The 26,165-nt window shown below is 39.1% G+C and overlaps 1 protein-coding gene across 2 annotated transcripts; it reads left to right on the forward strand.

Moving 5' to 3' along the window:
- LOC109233498 lies at positions 700 to 26,155 on the forward strand. 2 transcript variants are annotated; one of them, XM_019399383.1, is made up of 14 exons: positions 700 to 1,152; positions 2,272 to 2,884; positions 2,967 to 3,055; positions 3,214 to 3,312; positions 13,291 to 13,804; positions 13,880 to 14,932; positions 15,020 to 15,140; positions 22,646 to 24,468; positions 24,539 to 24,582; positions 24,661 to 24,840; positions 25,005 to 25,118; positions 25,212 to 25,394; positions 25,620 to 25,664; positions 25,811 to 26,155. In XM_019399383.1, the coding sequence occupies exons 1-14, from the start codon at positions 1,060 to 1,062 to the stop codon at positions 25,943 to 25,945; spliced, it is 5,106 nt and encodes a 1,701-aa protein (XP_019254928.1). In that variant the 5' UTR covers positions 700 to 1,059; the 3' UTR covers positions 25,946 to 26,155. The 2 variants fall into 2 exon arrangements, with proteins under 2 accessions (XP_019254928.1, XP_019254929.1); XM_019399384.1 differs by having other exon boundaries at positions 13,883 to 14,932.

Consider the following 26,165-nt stretch of genomic DNA (forward strand, 5'->3'; position numbering starts at 1 on the left):
AGTCCATTTCCCAATCGCATTATCAGGTTAAAATATCATGGTATAGCCAGTTTTCACACTGGTCAAACAAGTCAATAAAAAATAGCCACTATTTTGCTGCAACACGGACCGGTCCAGTATAATATACGGGAGTTCTGGTGCATTTGTGTACGAACTCCAACATATTATGCTGGACCGGTATACTTTGCTAACTCCTGTAAAATTTGCGGGAGACTGGAGCACCAATGCTCCAAACTCCAGTATATTATACTGGACAATTATACTTGCTGGAACTCCCGTAAAATTTGCGGGAGTTCCAGCATAATTATGCTTGAACTCCCGTAAAATTTGCGGGCGTATTTTTCCGGATTTTGAACAGTGTTTTCGCTCAGATTTAAAGTGGCTAAATTTCGATGACTTTTGAAACTTGGCTATTTTTCAACGACCAGTGGTAAATCTGGCTATTTTTGAATTTCTCCTCATTATTAGTGCTTATAGCCCGTTTGGCCAAGCTGCAAAAATCAGCTTATTTTGAGAAGTGTTTTTTTTAAAAAGTGTTTTTCTCAAAAGTAATTTTGGTGAGAAGCAGTTTGCGTTTGGTTAATTAGTTTGAAAAACACTTCTGAGCAGCAATTAGTGTTTGGCCAAACTATAAAAAATTGCTTTTGGAGAGAACCAAGTGCTTTTGGTGCTTCTCCAAAAATTCTACTGCTTCTCCTCAAAATCATTTTTTTTACTTCTAAAATCTTGGCAAAACAACTCAATTTTTGGCAAAAAAGAAAAAGTATTTTGGCCAAAAAGAAGCTTGGCCAAAGAGGCCACTACCGTCCTCTTCTTGAAATTCCCCCATCATTAGTGCCCTTTCTTTATACACAGATAATACTACTATTTCTGTGTCGTGAATTTTTAATATTTTCTACACATTTACTGGGTTGAATTTGATATTTTTTTTTAATTACTGAGAAGTGTGATTTTTTATTTGGATTTGGTTTTGATTAGAACATGGGTTTAATTTGTTGAACTATTTTTTTATGAGAAGTTTTTGATGGAGAAAGGATAGGGTTTTAAAGGGTTAAAGAGATGGATAATTGTTGGCAGAGGAAATGTGGGTCAATGTGGCAGTCAACGTCTCCACCACTTGTTTCTTCTTCACTCCCGGATTCCCATTCTCAGGTTTTTCTTTTTTCTATTTAGGTTGATAATTATAATTTCTTTGCGTTTTTCTTGCCTGCATGTTAAATTTAGCTTATTTCTGAAATGCATGTACCTTTGGAGGAAAATGTGGTGAACGTGATGGGTTAATTAGCTTTTTGTAATTTGTATTTATTGTTTATGAATCTTACCATTTCCTGAAAAATGCATGTAACTAGACGAGTAGAGTACATAGGGGGTGTAGTCCAGATTGAGCAAATTAGATTTTATGGTGCAAATCTTTGGAAGATATGAAGAAAGCCTTCCTTTAATTACCAAAAGTAAAAAGCCCGCGTTTTTACTCCTTGAATTACATGATGAGTTTAGAACAAAGACCTTGTAACAAATTTAGCATTTTTGTCTAGATTTGACATGAGCAGTGAGAGATATCTACATCTTTTAGAGTTAATATGAAACAAGTGTGTGCCACATATTACGTTTTCATTTTATTGAAATAGAAAATGGAGAGAATTGTATTGCTATTGCATCAAAGGAAGAGTGTCTTTGGATGAGTTAAAGCCTACTGGAGGTTGTAAATTGTATTTTGGATGAGTTAAAGACTAGGTTTGTAGTTTGGGTCACCGATTCTTACATAGTTAAATAGCTGGCACCTCCTTTGCATCATAATGAAGTGGCTTTTCTAAGTGGAGAAACTAGACTCAGAAAGGTTTTCTATGGAAAATGAATGTTCCGAAAACTACAGAAAGCATTGGGAATATATTTGTGTAATGTAGATAAATTAGATGAAATTCTTCAGAGGCTTATTTTGGTTTTTTGATCAATGAAAGCAACTATGCTATGAGTGATGCTCAGATAGTCAATGTCACTAAAGGGTTTCTTTCTGGGTGCTGTAATTAGATGTCGTGTGAGCCACTGTTTTGTAGCAAAAAATTTCCATCAGCTGTAGGTGCACAAAATATACATGCCTATCAAACATTGTCTTTCCTTGTTGTTTGAGGCTTTCCCTTTCCAAGTGGCTTCTATCTTTGTTGTACTGGACAATTATTACCATGATTTTTTTTTGTTATACTGGATCTTGTAGATTCTTCTCATTTTTTTTTTATTTAATTTGTCCTTCTCACTGCCTACCCCCTACTGTAGTTTCCTAATGCAGGTCAAAATTTTTGCTCGAGCATTCCTCAAGATTCAGTGTCACTGGGAAATGGAATAGTACAGCAGTCTACTCTTCCGTGGACTTCAAATTCAATTGTGGATAACTCTAGTCCCGCTGAGTTCAGTGGTTCATTCATATCTTTTCTTTCTGATCCACTGCCCTCTTTACAAGGGGAGTTTCAGCAATCATCAAATTTAAAATCAGTCTTCACGCTGAATGAAAAGCCAATAAATCGTAACAATGCCAATGGATCTGCTTCTACGAATGGACCAGTGCTCGTACCTGCTGTTGAATTGTCACAATATTTTAGCAGCCACAAGTTAAAAGCTGGAGATACTCTTAAATCAACTGTTGTAATAAACCATCCAAGACATGAAATGGCTAAGCAAACTGCTCCATCCCATTATGTTGGCAATGAGAAACTAAAGCATTTTTTTCCTAGAGGGGCTTCCGATGCAGAATCAATCCCAAATAGTGCCATGAAGTTTAATGACATACCTGATATTCTGACATCTAGAAAGGTTTTTCTGGAAACAGGATCTTCTGGGCAGTTGTCTCCAGCTCTGAGCAGCTATCCCCGTGTGTTCTGTTTGGGCTTAAGTGAGTAACCCACTAGTTAGTTTGACTTTTCATCAATACTATGTTTATATGTTCTAATTAGTATCTTGGTCTTTGAATGCAGGTGGATACCTGGTTCTCAGGAATACTGGTCTTCTTGGAGTTATTTGCTTGTGCCATAGTTCACATATGTCTGTTTCTAGGTTCTGTGAGGTAGTTATTTCTGAAATCTCCTTTTTTTTTGCTTCAGCAGTCTTTGGAAGGAAAGGCACTTCGGTTGGAGTACTTGATATTTCCATATCTTTCTTTTGTTTATTACTTAAGTTAAAGACTTTTTCTTATAACTGTTTGAAGTTTTATCTTTTGTGCAGCATTCTGGTTTATCTGATGTTAATCCTGGGAATGCTGTTCGTATGGACAGTGGTGTAACCATAGCTCATTGGCGGAAGGTCTTCTTCCAAGAACTAGGGGTAAGGAATATGTGAGGTATCTAACATCTATTTCTTCTATGCCTCAAAATCCGTGCCATTATTTATTTTTTGGTAGCTATTCTTCGAAATGTTTTTGTATTTGTGTAATCAATTTAGGTTATGTTCATGATATAACTGTGGGAGGGGGTCCATTTCAATGTTACCTGGTATGTGATCAATTTTGTGGTTCATGGAATGGTCAGGACTTTGCGTTTGCTATTTAATGGGAAACATAGTCTGCTCGGGTTGTCATCTTTTGATCATATCTTCAATTGCTTTAGAAACCTTGATAGAAACTTTTCTAAGGAGATCTAGGAGCTAATTGGCATTAAGGCATAATTGATTGATTGAAGGAGAATTTGGAAACAGAAAGTTGCTGCAAAGTTGTGAAGGAGAAGGATAATAATTTGGATCACTAAATTTTGCGTTCCAAATTGCTTTCTTATCATCTTTGGGAAGGTAGAAGGGCAATTTGCAATTCATTAGAATCACTCTATATGGTGACCTTGGTACAGTCAACTTAGAAAACCTTCCATTTATTTCTTTGCTTGACTATATGCTGTCCACTTAAATTATATGTTAGTAGCTATCTATATATTTGATGAAAAAAAGCTACAAGAACATCTTTTTATGAACTACTGGATTTCAGATCCTGATAAAATATTCTCTGCCTGCTATGATGGTCTGACTATGGTGCACCTACTTTTGAAAGCTTATATGCATTGTAGTTTTAGCATACATGCGCGACACAGATGCAAGCTAGACCACTATGTCTAGGGTTGCATGCACTAAATTGTTTATTTTGTTCTGTTTAGTTTATTTACAGCAGACTTTAAGAACCTAGCTTTTCTATTTTATTATGTCTATTGATTTAAAGTACTTGTTAATGGAGTCCGGAACGTAAATGTGGTTCTTTTGGAAAAGTTACATTTCTATATAAAACGCGGTTATGAACAGCGTTTTACCTTAACGGCCGTTTGGGCCCCTTTAAGGTAAAACGCGGTAAACAACCGCGTTTTATATAAAACCCTGAAGTAAACCGCGTTTTATATAAAACGCTTTAGCAAACAGCGTTTTACATAGTAGCTGAAAAGACAACTATATAAAGCGTGATTCACTACCGCGTTTTAAAAGAAAACGCAGTATTAAACCGCGTTTTACATGTTTAGTGGGCCCACCAATAACTCTTCCGCGCTTAACTGACATAACAATAATTCAAATATGTAAAATGCCCTTTTAAATCGTGTTTTACTTCCAAAAATTTGACCCCCGGATTGGGCATTGCCTTATATAAAGGTGCTGGGTTTTGAGAAATTATCATTCAGAAATATTCCAACTTCGTGATAAATTTTTCTTCTTGTTAAATTCTCAAGCTTTTTTCATAATGTCTGAAGAGCGAAAAGTAAGGGTTTCTTTATATTAGGTTGGGGGGGGAGTGAGGTCGTGGTGGCGAATAACTCAGTGAGCTATAGTTTATCTCCACCGAGTCATGTTAAGTTGCCACTTACAATGGACTACGATAGACTGGTATCGTTGTTATGCAATAAAATGAGATTGAGCAAACGTTCGGTGAATCTTAAAATAATCGGAAGATATCCGTATTCTGTGACTCTGCAAGGGGTTGCTTGTTATGCTGAGTTTAACATCGAAGACGATGAAACTCTAAGAGATTTTTTGGGGACTCCGGATGATACAGGGAATTTATTGTGATAAAATTGTTGGAAATGTACGTCAAGGCTGAAGATGTTCGCAATAATGAGGTTACGCAAAGTAGGGATAACCCTCAATCATCGGGTGGTTATTCTGGAGCAGTTTTAGCCCAACAGGTTCCGGCTGAAAGAGTTTGGCCGGATCTAAACTTATCTCCACGGGCGAACGAGGAGCGACGAAATAATTTCGCTCCTACTTTACATAATCCACAAGACGACTGGTAAACTTTAATTTTCCTTTGTGTTACGATGTTTATTTTTTGTTGAATTGAATTTGTATTAACACTCATATATTCCACATGCGATACCGTCCGGATATGAATTTTACAAGTTATGACCCCACGCCCAGTTGGAATATGCGTAGTTTTGGCATGTTGGATCACGGTGGTCCATCCGGGAGTCCTCAGCAACTGGAAAATGTCCATCATGGAATGTCAACACAGTACGACTTATAAGTGAAGTGATATAGCTATATGTAAAGTATTTATCAATTTGAGTAACTTATCATTTTGTTGTTTGTGCAGTGAAAACGAGCAACTTGATAGTCTTGACCTCACTCAGTTGCCCGTAGACGACGTATTTACTCGTGATTTGGCAGATGCGCAGAGTTAGGAAGATAATAGTGATTATGACAACAATGCAGATAAGTTTGGAGATGACACACCCTTCTCTGACGAGGGTGATGATGAGGAGGAAGCGAATGTCGAACCTGAGCTGACAACGGAGCATGCTCCTCCACCTCCCGTTAGACCAAGAGTGTACGAGTCCCACGTGCCGTTTCATTCAAGGTATATTCCCTACCTTGATAATTTGCCAAGTATGTCGTATGTGGATGCCCTCTCAAGGGATCTTGACGAAATACGGTCAGCAATGTGGGATGAGTCTAGACCAACGGTGCCGGCTAAGGGCATGTATTTTCCCGATAAAGCTCGCCTATCCAGGACTTGTAAAATGTACAGCGTAAGAGATTGTCGTGAGATGATAGTATGGGAGTCAACTCCGAAGGTATACAAGGTCATATGCCGTAGATACTTTATGGGTTGTAACTGGATGCTGCGTGCGAGCAAGAAGGAAACAGGGTTGTGGAAAGTGGGTAAATATATTAGCACCCACGTTTATGAAATGGACACATACAATGAGAATCATTTCAACTTGGATGTTGACTTGATCTCTCTTGTCTTGATTCCGCACTTGGAAGTGTCCATTAGGTACAATATCAAAGAGTGTATTACATCCGTCCACCAGGAATATGGGCGTACTATTACCAAAAGAAAGGCATATCTCGGGCGCAGACGTGCATTTGAAATTATTTATAGTGACTGGGATAAGTCATTTTCATCTCTACCCAGGTACATGGCCGCACTGAAACACTTTAACCCCGGGACTATTGTTGAATGGAAGCATGAGCGGAGTCTAGGAATACCGGAATATATATTCAGATACGTGTTCTGGGCATTTAAACCAGCAATTGATGGTTTTGTGCATTGTCGTCTGGTAATTTCCATAGACGGTACTCATGTCTATGGAAAGTATCATATTAAGCTGTTGATCGCCGTTGCAGTAGATGCTAATGGACAAATATTTCCACTAGCTTTTGCCATTTGTGCCAATGAAAGCGAAGAGACGTGGACGCTATTTTTGAACCACTTGAATCAGCACGTTGTCAAACAACGTTCAGGTATTTGTCTAATATCTAATCGGCATGGTGGTGTTTTAAGTTCTGTACAGCGTTTGCCTGAATGGCAGGAACCCTATGCATACCACCGTTACTGTGTGAGGCACCTGAAGGCCAATTTCCAAAAGAAATATCCCAACAAGGACTTCCATGATTTAATGTGGATGGTTGCAATTGAGCACCAGCAGTGCAAATTCAGGAGGCGCATGGAATCGATCCGGCAGTTAGACGAAAGAGCCTATAATTGGTTGATGCGACATGAGCTTCACAAGTGGACATTGCATGCTGCTGGTGGCAGACGATGGGGAGCCCTGACTACAAATGTGTCGGAGTCATTCAACGTGTTATTGAAATCTACACGTGGATTGCCTGTCGGTGCCATGGTCCGGATGACATTCAAACAGATGGCGGAGAGGTTTGTTGAAAGGCATAAAGCTGCATCGGAATTGATGGAAAAGGGTGTTGAATTTATGCCAATACCGATGAGAAGATTTGAGAAATACAGGAGGCAAGCAAATTGGCATTCATATTTACAATATGATCACGATCGGGGTGTTTTTGAAGTTCGCACCGCTATTCGTCAGCACCGGGGGAATAATTTGCACACCGTAAATGAAGCCAGCAGGTTGTGTTCATGTGGGAAATGGACCATCTACCACATGCCGTGCTCACATGCCATGAAGTGCTTTCAACAAACAGGTTTAGGGGCAACCATCTATGTTGATAGGCAATACAGTGTTGCTGCATACGTAAACACATATAGCGGGCAGTTGCAGCCAGTGGGTGCTGAGCATTATTGGCCGCCGGAACCATTTAAAATGTTGTGTAACAAGGACTATTTGCGCAAGCTACAAGTGCAAAAGAGAACGCGTATACGGAACCAAATGGATGTTGGTGATACCGTTTATGCGCGTAAATGTGGCATATGCTCGCAAACAGGACACGACCGTCGTAAATGTCCTTCAGCTGGTTTGGGTGGCGGTGGTAATCCAGCTCCTGGTGCAAGTTCGTCTAATGTACCAAACTATCAAGAATACACCTAATGTTTTGTTTTCGTAATGTTTTTTGTAATAAATGTCTGTACTTGTTTATGCTGCAAGATGTATCAAATAAAATTATGTTTCCACATCCTTGTTACATCTTATTGATATTTAACTTTTTTCAGTTGAGTAAATTAATGATTTTCTCCCTCCCGTTCATGTAATCAAAAATAGCATTGGATTAAAAAACGAAAAATTTTAACGTTCACTTTCGAGTTTCACTCTAAAATTATTAGAAAACTACACTGTCAGATGAGGAAGTTGTTTGATAAATAAGTGAATATATATAGCGCGGTTAAATACTGCATTTTGTGTGTTGTCTTGTCGTTCTGAAAAGCTGCCCGACTGCGAAAAAGCTATTTTGTTTCAGAAAGAATCTTTAACACGCCATATATAGCGCGGTTAAATACTACATTTTGTGTGAATATATATAGCGCGGTTGGAACATGACCTTTTGAATTGGGATGATGATATGATAGTTCCAACATTCAACTTATTGGTGTTAGTAAAGAAGACCAATATGAAGATTTAAATTTCATAACATAATACTTCAAGAGAAAAAAGCACAACAACCATAACTAAAGCAACATACATGAAAATAAAAGATAATAAAAGGATAAATCAACACAAACACATCCTAGTAGAAAAGTAAAAAACGGATTAGTACAAATAGGATATCCGTCTCTCTTCACTTGAACATTTGAAGATAGCACCCAGTGGTGAAACATCAACCAACATAAATTTGATGACGAAACCTCGCCTGATAAAATTCTCCAACACAAAAAGTCTCCAGCCTACCTTGAACCTTCTTTGATCACCAACGCTCATATTTACATACCACTCTTTGCCACGATGGTGAAGAAATGCGTGTTCTAATGTTGGAGGAAGATGCTTGCAGATTTTTCTTGGAATATACTTTAAAAAAAAGCATTACTATTAAGTTTCGGAAAATATGAAACTGAATAAAGATATATAATACTGATGTATATATATTTTCTGGAGTTAATGTATAAGAAACAAAAGTATTTTATGTTAAAGAAATAAAGTTTAATGGACATAATAATTTACCAGATCGTTGTCGTCGACGCATGAATCAGTCATAACCACTTCAAATATTGGAGGATTCTCTTCTTCATTATCACTGTTAGTAGAAGAGTAAGATAGGGCATCACTGCTAGTAGAAGAGTAAGATAGGGCTCGTTTGGTAGAGGAAGATGCATCCATAGTTTAGGGTTTGAGTATGCGAGTGTGTTTTATGTCTTTAGGGTTTGAGTATGTGAGTGTGTTTTATGTTTTGAGTATGTGACTATATATATAGGGACAGGCATAGCATATCGCGGTTAAATACTACGTTATGTATATATATATATATATATAGCGCGGTTCAATACTACGTTATGTGTGTTGTCTTGTCGAACTGAAAAAGCTGCTCGCCTGAAGTAAAGCTGTTTTGTATCCGACGGAATCTTTAACACGCATAGCATAGCGCGGTTAAATACTACGTTATGTGTGAATATATATAGCGCGGTTGAATACTGCGTTATGTGTGTTGTCTTGTCGTTTTGAAAAGCTGCCCGACTGCAAAAAAGCTGTTTCGTTTCAGAAAAAAATATTTAACATGCTATATATAGCGCGGTTAAATACTACGTGTTGTGTCAATATGTATAGCGCGAATAAATACTACGTTTTGTGTGTTGTCTTAAACAGCTTACCCGCGCTATATATATTCCCTTATTTATCAAACAACTTTCTCCTCTGACAGTGTAGTTTTCTAATAATTTTAGAGTGAAACTCGAAAGTGAATGCTAAAATTTTCCGTTTTTTAATCCAATACTATTTTTGATTGCATAACGGGAGGGAGAAATTCATTAATTTACTCAACTGAAAAAAGTTAAATATCAATAAGATATAACAAGGTTGTGGAAACATAATTTTATTTGATACATCTTGCAACATAAACAAGTACAGACACTTATTACAAAAAACATTACGAAAACAAAACACTAGGTGTATCCTTGATAGTTGGGTACATTAGACGAACTTGCACCAGGAGTTGGATTACCCCCGCCACCCAAACCAGCTGAAGGACATTTACGACGGTCGTGTCCTGTTTGCGAGCATATGCCACATTTACGCGCATAAACGGTATCACCAACATCCATTTGGTTCCGTATACGCGTTCTCTTTTGCACTTGTAGCTTGCGCAAATAGTCCTTGTTACACAACATTTTAAATGGTTCCGACGGCCAATAATGCTCAGCACCCACTGGCTGCAACTGCCCGCTATATGTGTTTACGTATGCAGCAACACTGTATTGCCTATCAACATAGATGGTTGCCCCTAAACCTGTTTGTTGAAAGCACTTCATGGCATGTGAGCACGGCATGTGGTAGATGGTCCATTTCCCACATGAACACAACCTGCTGGCTTCATTTATGGTGTGCAAATTATTCCCCCGGTGTTGACGGATAGCGGTGCGAACTTCAAAAACACCCCGATCGTGATCATATTGTAAATATGAATGCCAATTTGCTCGCCTCCTGTATTTCTCAAATCTTCTCATCGGTATTGGCATAAATTCAACACCCTTTTCCATCAATTCCGATGCAGCTTTATGCCTTTCAACAAACCTCTCCGCCATCTGTTTGAATGTCATCCGGACCATGGCAGTGACAAGCAATCCACGTGCAGACTTCAATAACCCGTTGAATGACTCCGACACATTTGTAGTCAGGGCTCCCCATCACCTGCCACCATCAGCATGCAATGTCCACTTGTGAAGCTCATGTCGCATCAACCAATTATAGGCTCTTTCGTCTAACTGCCGGATCGATTCCATGCGCCTCCTGAATTTGCACTGTTGGTGCTCAGTTGCAGCCATCCACATTAAATCATGCAAGTCCTTGTTGGGATATTTCTTCTGGAAATTGGCCTTCAGGTGCCTCACACAGTAACGGTGGTATGCATAGGGTTCCTGCTATTCAGGCAAATGCTGTACAGAACTTAAAACACCACCATGCCGATCAGATATTAGACAAATACCTGAACGTTGTTTGACAACGTGCTGATTCAAGTGGTTCAAAAATAGCGTCCACATCTCTTCGCTTTCATTGGCACAAATGGCAAAAGTTAGTGGAAATATTTGTCATTAGCATCTGCTGCAACGGCGATCAACAGCTTAATATGATACTTTCCATAGACATGAGTACCGTCTATGGAAATTACCGGACTACAATGCACAAAACCATCAATTGCTGGTTTAAATGTCCAGAACACGTATCTGAATATATATTCCGGTATTCCTGGACTCCGCTCATGCTTCCATTCAACAACAGTCCCGGGGTTAAAGTGTTTTAGTGCGGCCATGTACTTGGGTAGAGATGAAAATGACTTATCCCAATCACTATAAATAATTTCAAATGCACGTTTGTGCCCGAGATATGCCTTTCTTTTGGTAATAGTACACCCATATTCCTGGTGGACGGATGTAATACACTCTTTGATCTTGTACCTAATGGACACTTCTAAGTGCGGAATCAAGACGAGAAATCAAGTCAACATCCAAGTTGAAGTGATTTTCATTGTATGTGTCCATTTCACAAACGTGGGTGCTAATATATTTACCCACTTTTCACAACCCTGTTTCTTTCTTGCTCGCACGCAGCATCCAGTTACAACCCATAAAGTATCTACGGCATATAACCTTGTATACCTTCGGAGTTGACTCCCATACTATCATCTCACGACAATCTCTTACGCTGTACATTTTACAAGTCCTGGTAGGCGAGCTTTATCGGGAAAATACATGCCCTTTGCCGGCACCGTTGGTCTAGACTCATCCCACATTGCTGACCGTATTTCGTCAAGATCCCTTGTGAGGGCATCCACATACGACATACTTGGCAAATTATCAAGGTAGGGAATATGCCTTGAATGAAACGGCACGTGGGACTCGTACACTCTTGGTCTAACGGGAGGTGGAGGAGCATGCTCCCTTGTCAGCTCAGGTTCGACATTCGCTTCCTCCTCATCATCACCCTCGTCAGAGAAGGGTGTGTTATCTCCAAACTTATCGGCATTGTTGGCATAATCACTATTATCTTCCTAACTCTGCGCATCTGCCAAATCACGAGTAAATACGTCGTCTACGAGCAATTGAGTGAGGTCAGGACTATCAAGTTGCTCGTTTTCACTGTTCAAACAACAAAATGATAAGCTACTCAAATTGATAAATACTTTACGTATAGCTATATCACTTCACTTACAAGTCGTACTGTGTTGACATTCCATGATGGACATTTTCGTGTTGGTGATGACTCTCGGATGGATCACCGTGATCCAACACGCCAAAACTACGCATATTCCAACTGGGCGTGGGATCATAACTTGTAAAATTCATATCCGGACGGTACCCCATGTGGAATATATGAGTGTTAATACAAATTCAATTCAACAAAAAATAAACATCGTAACACAAAGGAAAATTAAAGTTTACCAGTCGTCTTGTGGATTATGTAAAGTAGGAGAGAAATTATTTCGTCGCTCCTCGTTCGCCCGCGAAGATAAGTTTAGATCCGGCCAAACTCTTTCGGCCGGAACCTGTTGGGCTAAAACTGCTCCAGAATAACCACCCGATGATTGAGGGTTATCCCTGCTTTCCGCATCCTCATTATTGCGAACGTCTTCAGCCTTGATGTACATTTCCAACAATTTTATCACAATAAATATTCATCCGGAGTCCCCAAAAAATCTTTCAGAGTTTCATCGCCTTTGATGTTAAACTCAGCATAACAAGTAACCCCTTGCAGAGTCACAGAATACGGATATCTTCCGGTTATTTTAAGATTCACCGAACGTTTGCTCAATCTCATTTTATTGCATAACAACGATACCAGTCTATCGCACTCCATTATAAGTAGCAACTTAACATGACTTTGTGGAGATAAACTATAGCTCACTGAGTTATTCGCCACCACAACCTCAACCCCCCCCCCCCCCCCCCCCAAATATAAAGAAACCTTACTTTTCGGTCTTCAGACATTATGAAAAAAGCTTGAGAATTTAACAAGAAAAATTTATCACGAAGTTGGAGTATTTCTGAATGATAATTCACAAAACCCTTAGTGCCTTTATATAAGGCAATGCCCTATCCGGGGGGTTAAATTTTTGGAAGTAAAACGCGGTTTAAAAGGGCGTTTTACATATTTGAATTATTGTTATGTCAGTTAAGCGCAGAAGAGTTATTGGTGGGCCCACTAAACATGTAAAACGCGGTTTAATACTGCGTTTTATTTAAAACGCGGTTTAATACTGCGTTTTATTTAAAACGCGGTATTGAACCGCGCTTTATATAGTTGTCTTTTCAGCTACTATGTAAAACGCTGTTTGCTAAAGTGTTTTATATAAAACGCGGTTGTTTACCGAGTTTTATATAGAAATGTAACTTTTTTTTACACTTAAAAAAGTGCTTTGAGTCCAAAAGAACCACATTTAGGTTCCGGATCCATTGGAAGCACAAGAGCCATGAATGGTGATCTTTCTATCCTAATTTAGATTAGGGCTCCTGACGATCATGGTGGATGGGACTGGCCTGAAGTATTTCCAGTGAGTACTGGTTTGAGAGAGTTTTATCCATCCCTTCCCAATTTATCTCCAAATGCTGAGCAGTCTCGTGCATTTGGAGCTTCAAGTGGAGCTGGACAGTCATGGAACAATATGTTTATCTCAAAGAACCCTCAGCGTCCGACATTGTCAAACTTAGATGGGATACGAGACCCACAGAATGGTTCTTCATTCATTTCAGCTTATATTGGTTCAAACTCTAAGGACACAAATACCTTCAACTCTCTTCCAGATCTCAAATTTTCAAAACCTCTTGGTATCAACAGTTCACTAATGCAAATGGATGGGAGTAGTATCTCCTCAAGTATTGAGTTGAGACTTGGGCATCCATCCCAGCAAAGCAAAAAGTTTGGAACTTCAGCTCAACAATCTTTTGAGTATCATCCCACTGTCAAACCAATGGAGTATCAACAATCATTGTTTCCAGAGACCCTTATGCATAAAGGTCTGTTTTTATTTGTGGATTTATTCCTCTAGTTCTTGATATCCCTTTAAGTTTATACCTGTCAGTGTCATGCAGCAGTTGAATCACGTCCAGTGAAAGAAAGCAGGTCAAATTTTCATGTGTTGAATTTGAGTCCAAGAAGTGGAAAGGGCCAGCTGGACCTTGTCAACTCTGCCTATGGACTCCACAATGCAACAGGTGAATCCAGAACGAGAGATTCAATCTTTCCTATGCTTCAAGCACGCTTCAAGGATCCTTCAGAAGGAATACCATACTCTGAAGCTGCCAAAAATATGGTTAATATAAGTCATATTCCACCTGGAGAACCTCAGTGTAAATCCCTTACTCTAAAGTGCGACCAAACTGATTTTCATTGTGCTAGAGGTAATATGACTAATAAGGAATTTAAAGTTGACACTTCATGTGCCTTTGGACATGGGTACAGTGATAAAGGTGTGGCCAACAATATTGCTAATTTACATGGTGCCACTGAATTAAACTTTGGATTCTACTCCAAGTATTATGAAAATAAAACGACTGTTAAGAGAGTTGTAGAAGGGATTGGTCATAGCAATTGCTTGGCCTTACATGAGAAGAACCTTTACTCGTGCAAGCCCTATGGTATGATGATGGACATGCCTGATGCTCAGAACACCCTTAATTTGTATGGGAAGACATCCTTAATTTCCCATAATGGAACCTTTGATAATGGTAGTATCAGATCTGTCTGTAAATCAATGGACTCTAGAGCAGCTCCACCATCTCAGGCAGTCACGTTGGGGTTTCCATTATCAAGTTCAAATCTGATTGGAAATCGAACTCTACAATCTTCTAGCAGAGAGAGCTTGAATGGAAGGCCGATTGAACTCACTGAGAATCCAAAAATGCAAACCTTGCATCAGGGGTTGGAATTTCCTACTCCGGTGCCTGTCAGTTCCTCTACCACAGCCACCAAAGAGCATGTGCTATGCAGGAATCCCTTTGGCAAAGCGCCAACATCCATAAACCAGGTATATGAACCCAATGTCGCAAATACGCCACTTGCGTCTAAGACTGCAGCAGTATCTGCCTTCCCTGGGGTTAGTGATTACATGGGAAAACATAGTCAACTTATAGCTCCTAACACTGGTAAAGCACTGCTGTTTCTGTTTCAGTTATTCTTTGTATCTTGTTTGATTTGTTATTGTAATGAAGAGGAAGTTTATGTCCATACAGATCTGCTTGAAGGTTGCAATTTTTCAGCTCTCTCACATGGAGGATCTCTGCATGCTCAAGACAAAGAATTGCACTGTCAGCTTTCCACTGATTATACTGCAGTTCACTGGCCGTACCTTAGGTAACTCTCTTGAAACGTTTTCTGTAACCTTGCTTTTCCATGGTTTGTAATCAATTCTGTCTGTTAGTGTTGATGTTAGGTTATAACTTTGCTCTTGGCCTGAGTCACCCTGGAACATATTTAATTTGTTGTATACAGAGATTCAGTATGTACTACTCCCTCTCTCCCAAATAACTTCCTTTTCCTTTTGGGTTGTCCCCAGATTATAACTTAAGTAAATATGAAGGTGTTTCAATACGTCTTCCAATAATATTGAACAGAAAAAATACTACGGGACCACTTGGATTTTAGGAAAGTTTCTAACTTTTCATAAATAACATTGTCTCTGGTATCCACTTCTCTCTTTACTGCAATACTCTGATGTCATCTTAATAAGCATGTTTAAACCAATAAGGTCACCTAAGTTGGGTAGAGGTAGTATAGAGTATTTTCTGAAGTAGTTCCAGATATACTAATTTGTCTTAATGCAGTATCAGGTTATTTCCTTTTAAAAGATGACGAAGATAAGATGCAAAAAGCATCCAAGGGTTTTGTCTAGTGGTCTGTGAGAATGCGCGATAGAAAAATCTTATTAATTTTCTAAAGTGTTGTACAACGCCCTATTTATATACAGTGATAACATAATAATAGGTATCTACTTCCCGATGTGGGACACTATACATGGTTAACTACTTAACACTCCTCCTCAAGCCGGTGCATATAAATCATATGTACCGAGCATGTTACAGATGTAACTAATACGAGAACTAGTAAGAGACTTGGTGAAAATATCTGCGAGCTAATCATTCGACTTCACAAACTTTGTAATAATATCTCCTGAGAGTATCTTTTTTCTGACAAAGTGACAGTCGATCTCAATGTGTTTAGTCCTCTCATGGAACACCAGTTCCATCTTGCTTATTTCTCCGAACTTTAACTCCTTGAGCAACTGCTTGACCCAAATTAGTCACACGTTGCCATAGCCATGGCCCGATATTCGGCTTCGGCGCTAGATCGAGCAACTACATTCAGTTTCTTGCTCTTCCAAGAGACCAAATTACCTCCTATTAGAACACAATATCCAGACGTAGAACGTCTATCAGAAGGTGATACTGCCCAATCAGCATCTGTGTACCCAACAATCTGCTCGTGGCCTCGATCCTCGAATAGTAATCTTTTGTCTGGAGCTGACTTTATATACCGAAGAATGCAAACAACTGCATCCTAGTGACTATCACAGGGAGAATCCAGAAACTGACTTACAACACTCACCGGAAAAGAAATGTCAGGTCTAGTCACTGTGAGGTAATTCAATTTACCAACCAACCTCCTATATCTCGTAAGATCTCTAGGAGGCTCCCCCTGTCCAGGCAGAAGCGTCAACAGGTCTGCAGCCCATCATTCTAGTCTCCTCAAGAATGTCTAAGGCATACTTCTGCTGTGAAATAACAATACTTGAGCTAGATTGAGCGACCTCAATACCTAGAAAATACTTCAATCTGCCCAGATCCTTAGTCTGGAAGTGCGGAAAGAGATGCTGCTTCAGATTAGTAATACTATCCTGATCATTGCCAGTAATAACAATATCATCAACATGAACCACCAGATAAATAAACAAATTAGGAGCAGAATGCCGATAAAACACAGAGTGATCAGCTTCACTACGAGTCATGTCGAACTCTTGAATAACTATGCTGAACTTACCAAACCAGGCTCGAGGGGACTGTTTCAAACCATATAGTGACCTGCGCAATCGGCACACAAGACCACTAGACTCCCCCTGAGCAACAAAATCAGGTGGTTGCTCCATATAAACTTCTTCCTCAAGATCACCGTGGAGAAAAACATTCTTAATGTCTTGATAAAGAGGCTAATGGCGTACAACAACCATGGATAAAAAGAGACGAACAAATGCTACTTTAGCCACGGGAGAGAAAGTGTCACTATAATCAAGCCCAAAAATCTGAGTGTATCCTTTTGCAATAAGACGAGCCTTAAGCCGATCAACCTAGCCACCTGGGCATCTTTGACTGCATAAACCCAACGACAACCAACAGTAGACTTACTTGAAGGAAGAGGAACAAGCTCCAAGTGCCACTCGCATGTAAAGCAAACATCTCGTCAATCATAGCCTGTCGCCATCCTGGATGAGATAGTGCCTCACCTGTAGACTTAGGGATTGAAACAGTGGACAAAGATGATATAAAAGCATAATGAGGTGATAACAGACGATAATAACTTAAACCGACATAATGGGGATTAGGATTAAGTGTGGATCGTACACCTTTGCGGAGTGCAATTGGTTGACTAAGAGGAGAAATGTCCGCAATAGGTGCAGAATCTGATGTAGGACGTGAATCACCTTGGCTTGATGCTGGACGTGGACGACGATGATAAAGTCAAGAGTGGTTGAGCTGCAGAAGGTTGAACTGGACTAGGTGGAGGAACTGGAGCTATAGGTGGTGGACTAGAGCTATAGGTGGTGGAGCTGCAACTGGAGCTGCGAAGCTGGAGTTATAGTGGAAGATGAATGGGTGATAGTGACTGAATCTCCAAAAGATAAAATTGGTAGCACCTCAAAAATATCTAAGTAATTACCTGAACCTGTGAAGTATGATTGGGTTTCAAAGAGGGTAACATTAGCGGACATAAGGTATCGCTGGAGGTCAGGAGAATAGCATTAATACCCACGCACTTAAGAGCACGAGGAGCTCTTTTCCTGGAGTAAGATTATGAACAAAACAATCACTTCCAAAGACACGGGATGGAAGAGAGAACAAAGGTAAGTGGAGAAACAGGACATAGAATGGAACTTGATTCTGGATAGCTGAAGATGGCATACGATTAATAAGATAGCAAGATGTAAGAAGTGCATTCCCCACCCCCCCCACCCCCCCCCCCCCCCCCAAAAAAAAAAAAAACGCAACGGAACATGAGATTGTACGAGCAGTTTCAGTAAGATGTCTATTCTTTCTTATAGCTACCTCATTTTGTTGAGATGTGTACAGACAAGATGTTTGATGAATAATCCCATGAGAGTTCATAAACTGATGAAATGGGGAAGACAAATACTCTAGGGCATTATCACTACGAAATGTGCGGATAGAAACCCCAAATTGATTTTGAATTTTAGCGTGGAAGGTCTGGCAAATAGAAAATAACTCAGATCGATTTTTCATAAAAAATATCCAAGTGCACAATAATCATCAATGAAACTGACAAAGTAGCGGAATCCCAAGGTAGAACTGACCCGACTAGGACCCCAATCATCTGAATGGACTAAAGTAAAAGGTGACTCTGCTCGATTATCAAGACGCCGAGGGAAATGGGAGCGGGTATGCTTACCGAGCTGACATAACTCACACTCTAGAGTGGATAAGTGAGATAAACCATGTACCATTTTCTGAAGTTTTGACAAAATGGGATGTCCCAACCGTTTATGTAATAAATCTAGTGAATCGGTAACAGGACAAGTTGTTGAAGGAAGACAAGATGTGAGTCCATGTGATTTTGCAAGGATAAGGTAATAATGTCATCTGATTCACGCCCGGTACCGATGATCCGCCCCGTACTGCGTTCGTGTATAAAATCAAGGTCATCAAGAAATAAAACAGAGCATTTAAGTGATTTGGCTAAGCGACTAACGGTTATGAGATTAAAAGGACTACCGGGAACATAAAGAACTAAATCTAAAGGTAAGAAAGGAAGTGGACTTGCTTGACCTATTCTAGTTGCCATGGTTTGAGACCCGTTGGCCATTGTAACTGTTAGGAGAGATTGAGAACATGAAATAGTAATGAAAAGAGATTTGTTACCAGAAATATGATCAGATGCACCTGAATCAATGACCCAAGACTCAGAGGTTGAAGATTGGGAGACACAAGTCATGCTACTATCTGTTTGAACAATGGAAGCTATCCCTAAAGATGTTTGTTTACATGCTTTGTACTGAAGGAACTTAATATAATCCGGTAAAGAAACCATCTGGATTGGATTTAATGAATTAGATCCAACGGAGTGTGAGTTAAAGGCTTCTGATACGAATGCCATTATAATGTTGCGCCGGAAAAAGCAGAATTTTTCTGGAAATTACTGTTTATGCCCGAAAAATCACTGTTCACATCGGAAAAATATAAAAATGGTCGGATTTTGATTTAAACTTGAATGAAAAGACTCGGAATAACCTCCTGAGTAACCTGTCCAAAAGAAGTTTCGTCGGAAAAATCACCGTAGCCGCCGAAAAGGCAAAAAGTTAGCGTAGTTGCCGGAAAATCTCAAAGTGATCGGAATAAAAAGAAAAAGGTATGGGTAGATTCGGGATTACTAGGCAATCCGACTGTTCAACTGGAACTATTTCAAAATCTGGCCGGAATAGGGCCCACACGCCGCACGTGGGTCAGATCTTCCCGGAAAGTTTCTTTCTTTTTCGGTGCGTGAGGGCGCGTGGGCGTGTGTTTTCCGGTGGGTTGACTGGGGTTTGGTTGCCGGAGCCTAAAGATTTTTGTCGTGGTGTTGGTTTTTTGCACAGCACCAACAGTAAGTGATTTGCTTACGGATAGCCTTCTAAGTTGCCATAAAATTGCACGGCAACGAGGTCTTTCTTCTCGGATGTCGCTGGAATGATGCACAACGATAGGTTTCTCACTAATGCTCTGATGCCATGTGAGAATGCACGAGAGAAAAATCTTTTTGATTTTCTGAAGTGTTGTACAACGCCCTATTTATATACAGTGATTACATAATAATAGGTATCTACTTCCCGATGTGGGACACTATACATGATTAACTATTTAACATGGTCAATGAAGTGGGGTGCAAACCTTGGAGACTAGGGTTCAAATTCAAACAAAGACAAAAAACACTAAGTGATTTCTTCCCATCCGCCTAAGCCCTAGTTGACAAAGTCACCTAGTACCTGTGTTGGTGGGAGGTGCACTCAAGCTGGCTGGGATGCCACTATTTAAAAAAAATGCAAAATGTTGTTTTCCCAAATAGTTTGTTGGTAATGTATCTTTAAAATTGTACGGAACAAGGGTAATTGACTAGTGTTTAGGTTTCAAAAAATTAAAAATCTTGACCAGTGTTTATGACTAGTGGTGGCTAATGGGCGGGTTGGGCTGCAATTGGGCGGGTTAAAATGGGTTGAGCTAATAAATGGGTCATTGCCCGACCCTGCCCAAATGTTACTTGGGCTGAAATGGGTTGGGTCAATATGGGCTAAACAATGGGTTGTAGCCCAACCCGCCCAACTTGGCCCATTATTTTTACATTTAATATCCTTTTATTTTTTCTTGTATGACAACCAATGTCATGAGAAATCTTCTCTTTTTTCATATCTATTCTCTTTTATTTTGAATTTTCTTTTTCTAAGACACCATCTCTTCCTGTGACTAAGATCACAACTAATTCGATTTATTAGGTATGGTAGTATTTACCTTGATAATTATTGTAATTGATAAAAAATAAATGGAAATTTTATAGAATCATTTAATTTGCAAGGTAAATTTTTGTGAATAATACTAATTCAATCATTTATGTCGCAGTAGTACGGTAAGTTGATGGTCCCAACTAATTTTTTCCATTTTTCATTTTGATTTCACGTCGAACTAATATTTTGTTTTCTAAAAATGAAACTTTTCAAAGATAATAATATGTGAGATCTATTCTTTCACTTTTAAGATTAAATTAATTGCTATTTTATTTTTAAATATTCTAAAGAGTATGATTGATCTGCAATGTGATTTATAGAATGAACAAATGTTTTGACCATATAAAATAATTCTATTTCATCATGAGATTGTAAATCAAAATTCACCTTTCTAGACGAGTAATTACTCATATCTTTATTTGATTGAGCATCAGTGAAGGTTCACATATGTCCAGCTTGAAGAGAAAATTTTGTGCACTTACATGGGTCATAGTTGGGCACTATCATGGGTCAATTTGGGCTAATGGTTTTTCATGGGTTACTTTGGGCTAGCCCAAATCAGCCCATCAACAAAATCACTCTAACCAAACCCATTAATACTTGGGCGGGTTACATGGGTTTGGCCCTGTTTTGCCACCCCTATTTATGACTTTAACTTTGGAAAGCATACGTCAAAAGAATCTTGAAGTTAATGAAGTTTGAGGACTACAAGTAATAAATATGGATCTTCCTTTCTCTATCTCGAGAGGTCATGATATTCCAACCAGTCTAGATGATTGGAAATCTTTGTTGAGAACCAGCAAGCAAAATGCTATCAGGTGGCACCAAATTCATTTATGTCAAAAAGTAAAAAATAAAAAAAGAATTGATATGGGCCTTCTGGGAGCAATTTAGTTACATTCTCCAAAATGAAATCTAAAAGAATATGATTATCTAACCAAAAATCATAAAGCAATGATATTACTTGTCCAAAAATCATTAAGCACTGGGATATGATGTGAACTTTATATAAATCAACAACCAGCACGTGTAATCCAACTCTGGAGTTTACATGTAAACTTTAATGTGGACATATAAGCTTTCTAAACTTTAGCTCTGATACCCTGTTGAATTATGTAAACACATCTTAAAATCGAAATGTCGGAGAGGAGACTTCGATTAATCTTATTAGGTCTGTAGCATGCCCTCCTCCGCTTATGTGTGACCCTGACCTTTTTCTTCTCGCGCCAAGCACATGGAAATACTCTTGCTGATGCACTACAGTGAGACTTGCACTGTAGAACTCTATCTGTTCTTAAATCATATGAAAGAACTTGAGCACATCCAATCCAAAACCTTAAGGTAGTGGTTGGAGTGATGCAAATTATTTATGAACCCGTTGTCTATTGGAAATATTTCTACTTTTACTTCAAAGTAGAAAGGAGGATCCTTGAATGACGCAATCTAGTTTTATGGAAGGAAAGGAATGCCAGATGCTTCGAAGGGAAGATTGATAGTATACAAGAGCTTAAATACAAATGTGTATGCTTTTGGCTTTTTGGTGTAATCTACAGCATGTAAAGGATGGTGATGATAGCATGATAGATTTCATTGTATCTTTACAAGGATAGGACTTCCACAGTATGAATCATTCTTTTTGGTTTTGTACAGAGGGGTTTCTGATATTTGTACTATGTTAGCACCATCTTGGTGCCAAGCTGTTCCTCTTTTTAATATATAACTTACCTTTTCAGAAAAAATGATGCAATCTAGAGAGAGGCCCATATAATATATCCTTCAAGTTATTTGAGAACCATATACAAGGGAAAGCTTATTGGTAAAGACCCTCCATTTCTAACCAAAAAGTTGGGTTTTGAGTCACTTAAGGAACAAAATGGAAAAGGACTACTGTTGGATTCCTAGGTAGGGGGGGTTCGGGAAATTGAGTTTACTGTATCAATTAAAAGTAATTTGAGAACTATAACTGTAACAATGAGAATCAGTTTCTGTTGTTCTTTCAATGCTCATGTCTGTTTTCGTGCATTTGAGTTGATCTTATTCTTATCTTCATCCTTCAAATTTTCGTGCTGATTGATTTCTTGATTTTACATGAGCTTAGATGTGGAGATTCTGAAAGCAATAATACTCCATCAGTTGAGCAAGCAAAATGCTTTCAGGTGGTACCAGATTCGTTTATGTCTTACCGCTGTAGCTGTGCTGTTCAGCCAGACACTTCCCTTGAAAAACATCGTTTCATTTGTGAACCTCCGCATACTACTCAGATAGAAGAGAGAGGAATTTCTGGCTGCATTAGGAAGAATTTATTTGCTTGTAAGTTGAATGACAGTCAGAAATTTCCCTTGGAGAATGTGGCCTCTTTGGAACAAAATAGTAATTTAATGGGGCATAAGATAAACAAAATGGAGTGTCACTCTTCTCAATGGAGAGATGTTCCCCAAAAAGTGACAGGAGCAGTTAGTCTGACATGTAAGGAACAGACAACAAGTTTCCTGAACGTGAATGAAAAATTGAGGGGACAAAGTGCAGATGCTGGTGGAAAAATACCCAATTGTGATGTAGCTTTTCAAAATGTTGAATGTCTAAAGGAGCCAGAAATGTCCAATGTTTCATCTGGAGGATCTACGCCTCTTGTTACTGAGGTATCTGCTGTGATTCATGACAAATATTTCTCTAGTGCTGATGGTCAAAATACTACGGCAAGTAATGCTGTGGTAGATGAAGGATCAGGAATCGACAGATGCTGGTCATCTAATGATGTGCAGTGCAGTGAACAAAGTGCAGAGTTTTTCGGTGTTGTTTGCGAATTCAACCCCATAGATGCAGGGTCATCCAAAAGGTTTGCTGATAATTGTTCTCGTAGTCTGATTGACGAACTTAGACTAAGAGATTCCTTAAGATTGAACAAAATGCAGAGCCATTCTAGTTTCAGCATTCAGGAAAAGAGCCGTAGTATTCAGAAAATGGCTGATATATCCAATAAAGTGATTAGAAAAAGAACCAAGTGGAGAAAGTTGGATACAACATTTCCTGCCGTCTACTCTGCTTGTGGCTATCCAGAGGGCACGTGTGGTGCTGGGCTACAATGTCATTCGTGCAAGTATAAAAAAAATGCCCTCCCATCTGATGATGGCAGTGCAGAAGAATGTGCATATTCCATAGAACCAAGTTTCAGAGAGAGGAGGTTCAGAATGCGTTCATTGAATACTCTTTCTTGCAATAGCAAAGTTAAATGCCATGAAGCAAAAACTATTGGTACTCAGTCAGATCTTTTGAAGGTTGGCGATGATGATACCTTTGTAACTTGCGAATTACCAAGAAGAAAGAGGCCGAAGTTGGATACTGCAACACCTGTTAGGCAGATAGATGGGGAAGTTAATCTAGGTGATGAAGCAGTAGCTAAGTGCAGTTTGGTAGATACCTCTATGTCTTCTGAGATGCATGAGAAGATTTCTAGAAGGGAAGTAAGACCTATAGTGTGTGGGAAATATGGTGTAATTTCTAACGGGAATCCATCAAAACCAGTTAAATTTGTTTCTCTGAGAGAAATTTGTGATTCATTGGCAAAGTGTAGCTTCTCTGGAAACTACACCGCGAAAGTGACTTATGTAAAATTCAGGAAGGCAAGTACAAAAGGGAAACATCAATGCATGAACAAATCTTGTAATCTCAAGAAAGTTGGGAGCTGCAATGCTCATCGTGTTGTAACTGCCAAAAAATCTAAAAGTCATCTCTTGACATCTGGTGAATTGGATCATTGCCATGGAGGTGAACTAGGGGCTGGCTTATTCTACTCTCTAGAGAAGAGAAGGTATGATTGCCTTGTAAAAACTGGTAATATTGCAGATGATTCTCTGCCAACTCAACAGAAGCCAAAGTCCAAGGAGATTCACAAACGAGGCCTTTATGAGTCGAAACTTGAAGGTATGATTTTCAGAACCAGGTTAAATGCTCAAGGGACATATATCTAATAAAAATCTGGTTGGTACTGTAGGCATTCATCCAGGAGAAGGAGGTTCTACTTGTGCTCGAACTGAGGTTTGTTGTTTCTTAATAATAGTTTAGATGTACTGAACTCCTGAATTAAAGATTTTCTAAGACTTGTTCTACCTTCAGGGATACAAGGGTCGCAAAAAGGAAGGAGTGCGGTATAATTTTCCTCAGTATTCTGAGTCTGGTGGTGGATGCCTCGTTGCCCAGGAGCAGCTAAATGCCTGGATTCACATAACTGGACAAAAGCGATCTAGAAAAGAGGTTTCAAGGCTTCCACCTAAAGATGCTGAATATGATTATCGGGTATGTCTGAGTAACAGTTGGTTGCTTGACAAGGCACATTGTGCTGAATCGTTAAACCCTATAGTGGTCCAACTGACAAGTCAAGTGTGTAGCTTTTAAGTTCTTGTGCGCTTTGAGTTCAGTTACTGATGTTCTTACTTTTTTGTTACACTTTATGTTTCCAGAAGGAATATGCTCGCTATAAACACTCCAAAGGGTGGAAGAGTTTGGTTGTATACAAATCTGGCATTCACGCGCTTGGTCTTTACACATCTAGGTTTATTTCACAAAGCGAAATGGTCTCATCTGCGTCCACACTCTTCCTCTGAATTTATATGTTTCTCATCAGCAAATTTAACTTTCCTTTTTTTTTTTTTTTTTTTTACCTCTAGGTCGTCGAATATGTGGGTGAGATAGTGGGGCTCCGTGTGGCTGACAAAAGAGAAATAGATTACCTGTCAGGAAAGAAATTGCAGTATAAGAGTGCTTGTTACTTCTTTAGGATAGATCAAGAGCATATAGTCGATGCAACCCAAAAGGGAGGGATTGCTCGATTCGTGAACCATTCATGCATGGTAAGTGTCTACCGTAGCAATATTGTCCTGTTGCTCTCATGTCCAATTATGTTACAGTTCCAACTCTTTCGCAAATCAATTTTGGTTATTATTTTGGTCACTCTGCTTTAATACTTCTCATGTAATTTATGCTTTCTTTCAAGAGAAAGAAATAAAAGATTGATGTCAGTTTGATCGATCCACGATGGACTCAGTTTTTCTTCTTTTGCCAATTTCTTTTACCAGCCAAATTGCGTTGCCAGAATCATTTCTGTGAGGAATGAGAAGAAGGTAGACGCATCTCATTCTACTTTTCTTTTCACTTATATTTTGTTACATTGCATAGTTATGCTTCTCAGTTTTCCATTTAAACATATAATTAGTATGTTGATAACTAAAACTAGAAGTTAAAATACTAAACCTTGATCAATATGCAGGTAGTATTTTTTGCCGAGAGAGACATCTATCCTGGAGAAGAGATTACATATGACTACAACTTTAACCATGAAGATGAAGGCAAGAAAATCCCCTGCTACTGCAATTCAAAGAATTGCCGGCAGTACTTAAACTGACAGAACTTGATACTTGTTCGGGCGAATGTTATCTGGGGACCAGTTGAAGTAAATGGATGTAATTCTTTGGCCTCTGCACCAATGTCCTCGCGAATGTTATATCTTGTAAATTTGTATGTAAATAAATACTTCATTCTTGTGTTAACATCTAGATCTGCAGTTTCTTACCCCGTCTTTTGGTTTCTTGTGATTTAAGTTATAGCACCAAACTAGTCCTACT

This window comes from Nicotiana attenuata, chromosome 10, assembly GCF_001879085.1.
Source record: "Nicotiana attenuata strain UT chromosome 10, NIATTr2, whole genome shotgun sequence".
In the NCBI taxonomy this organism is placed as follows: Eukaryota; Viridiplantae; Streptophyta; class Magnoliopsida; order Solanales; family Solanaceae; genus Nicotiana; species Nicotiana attenuata.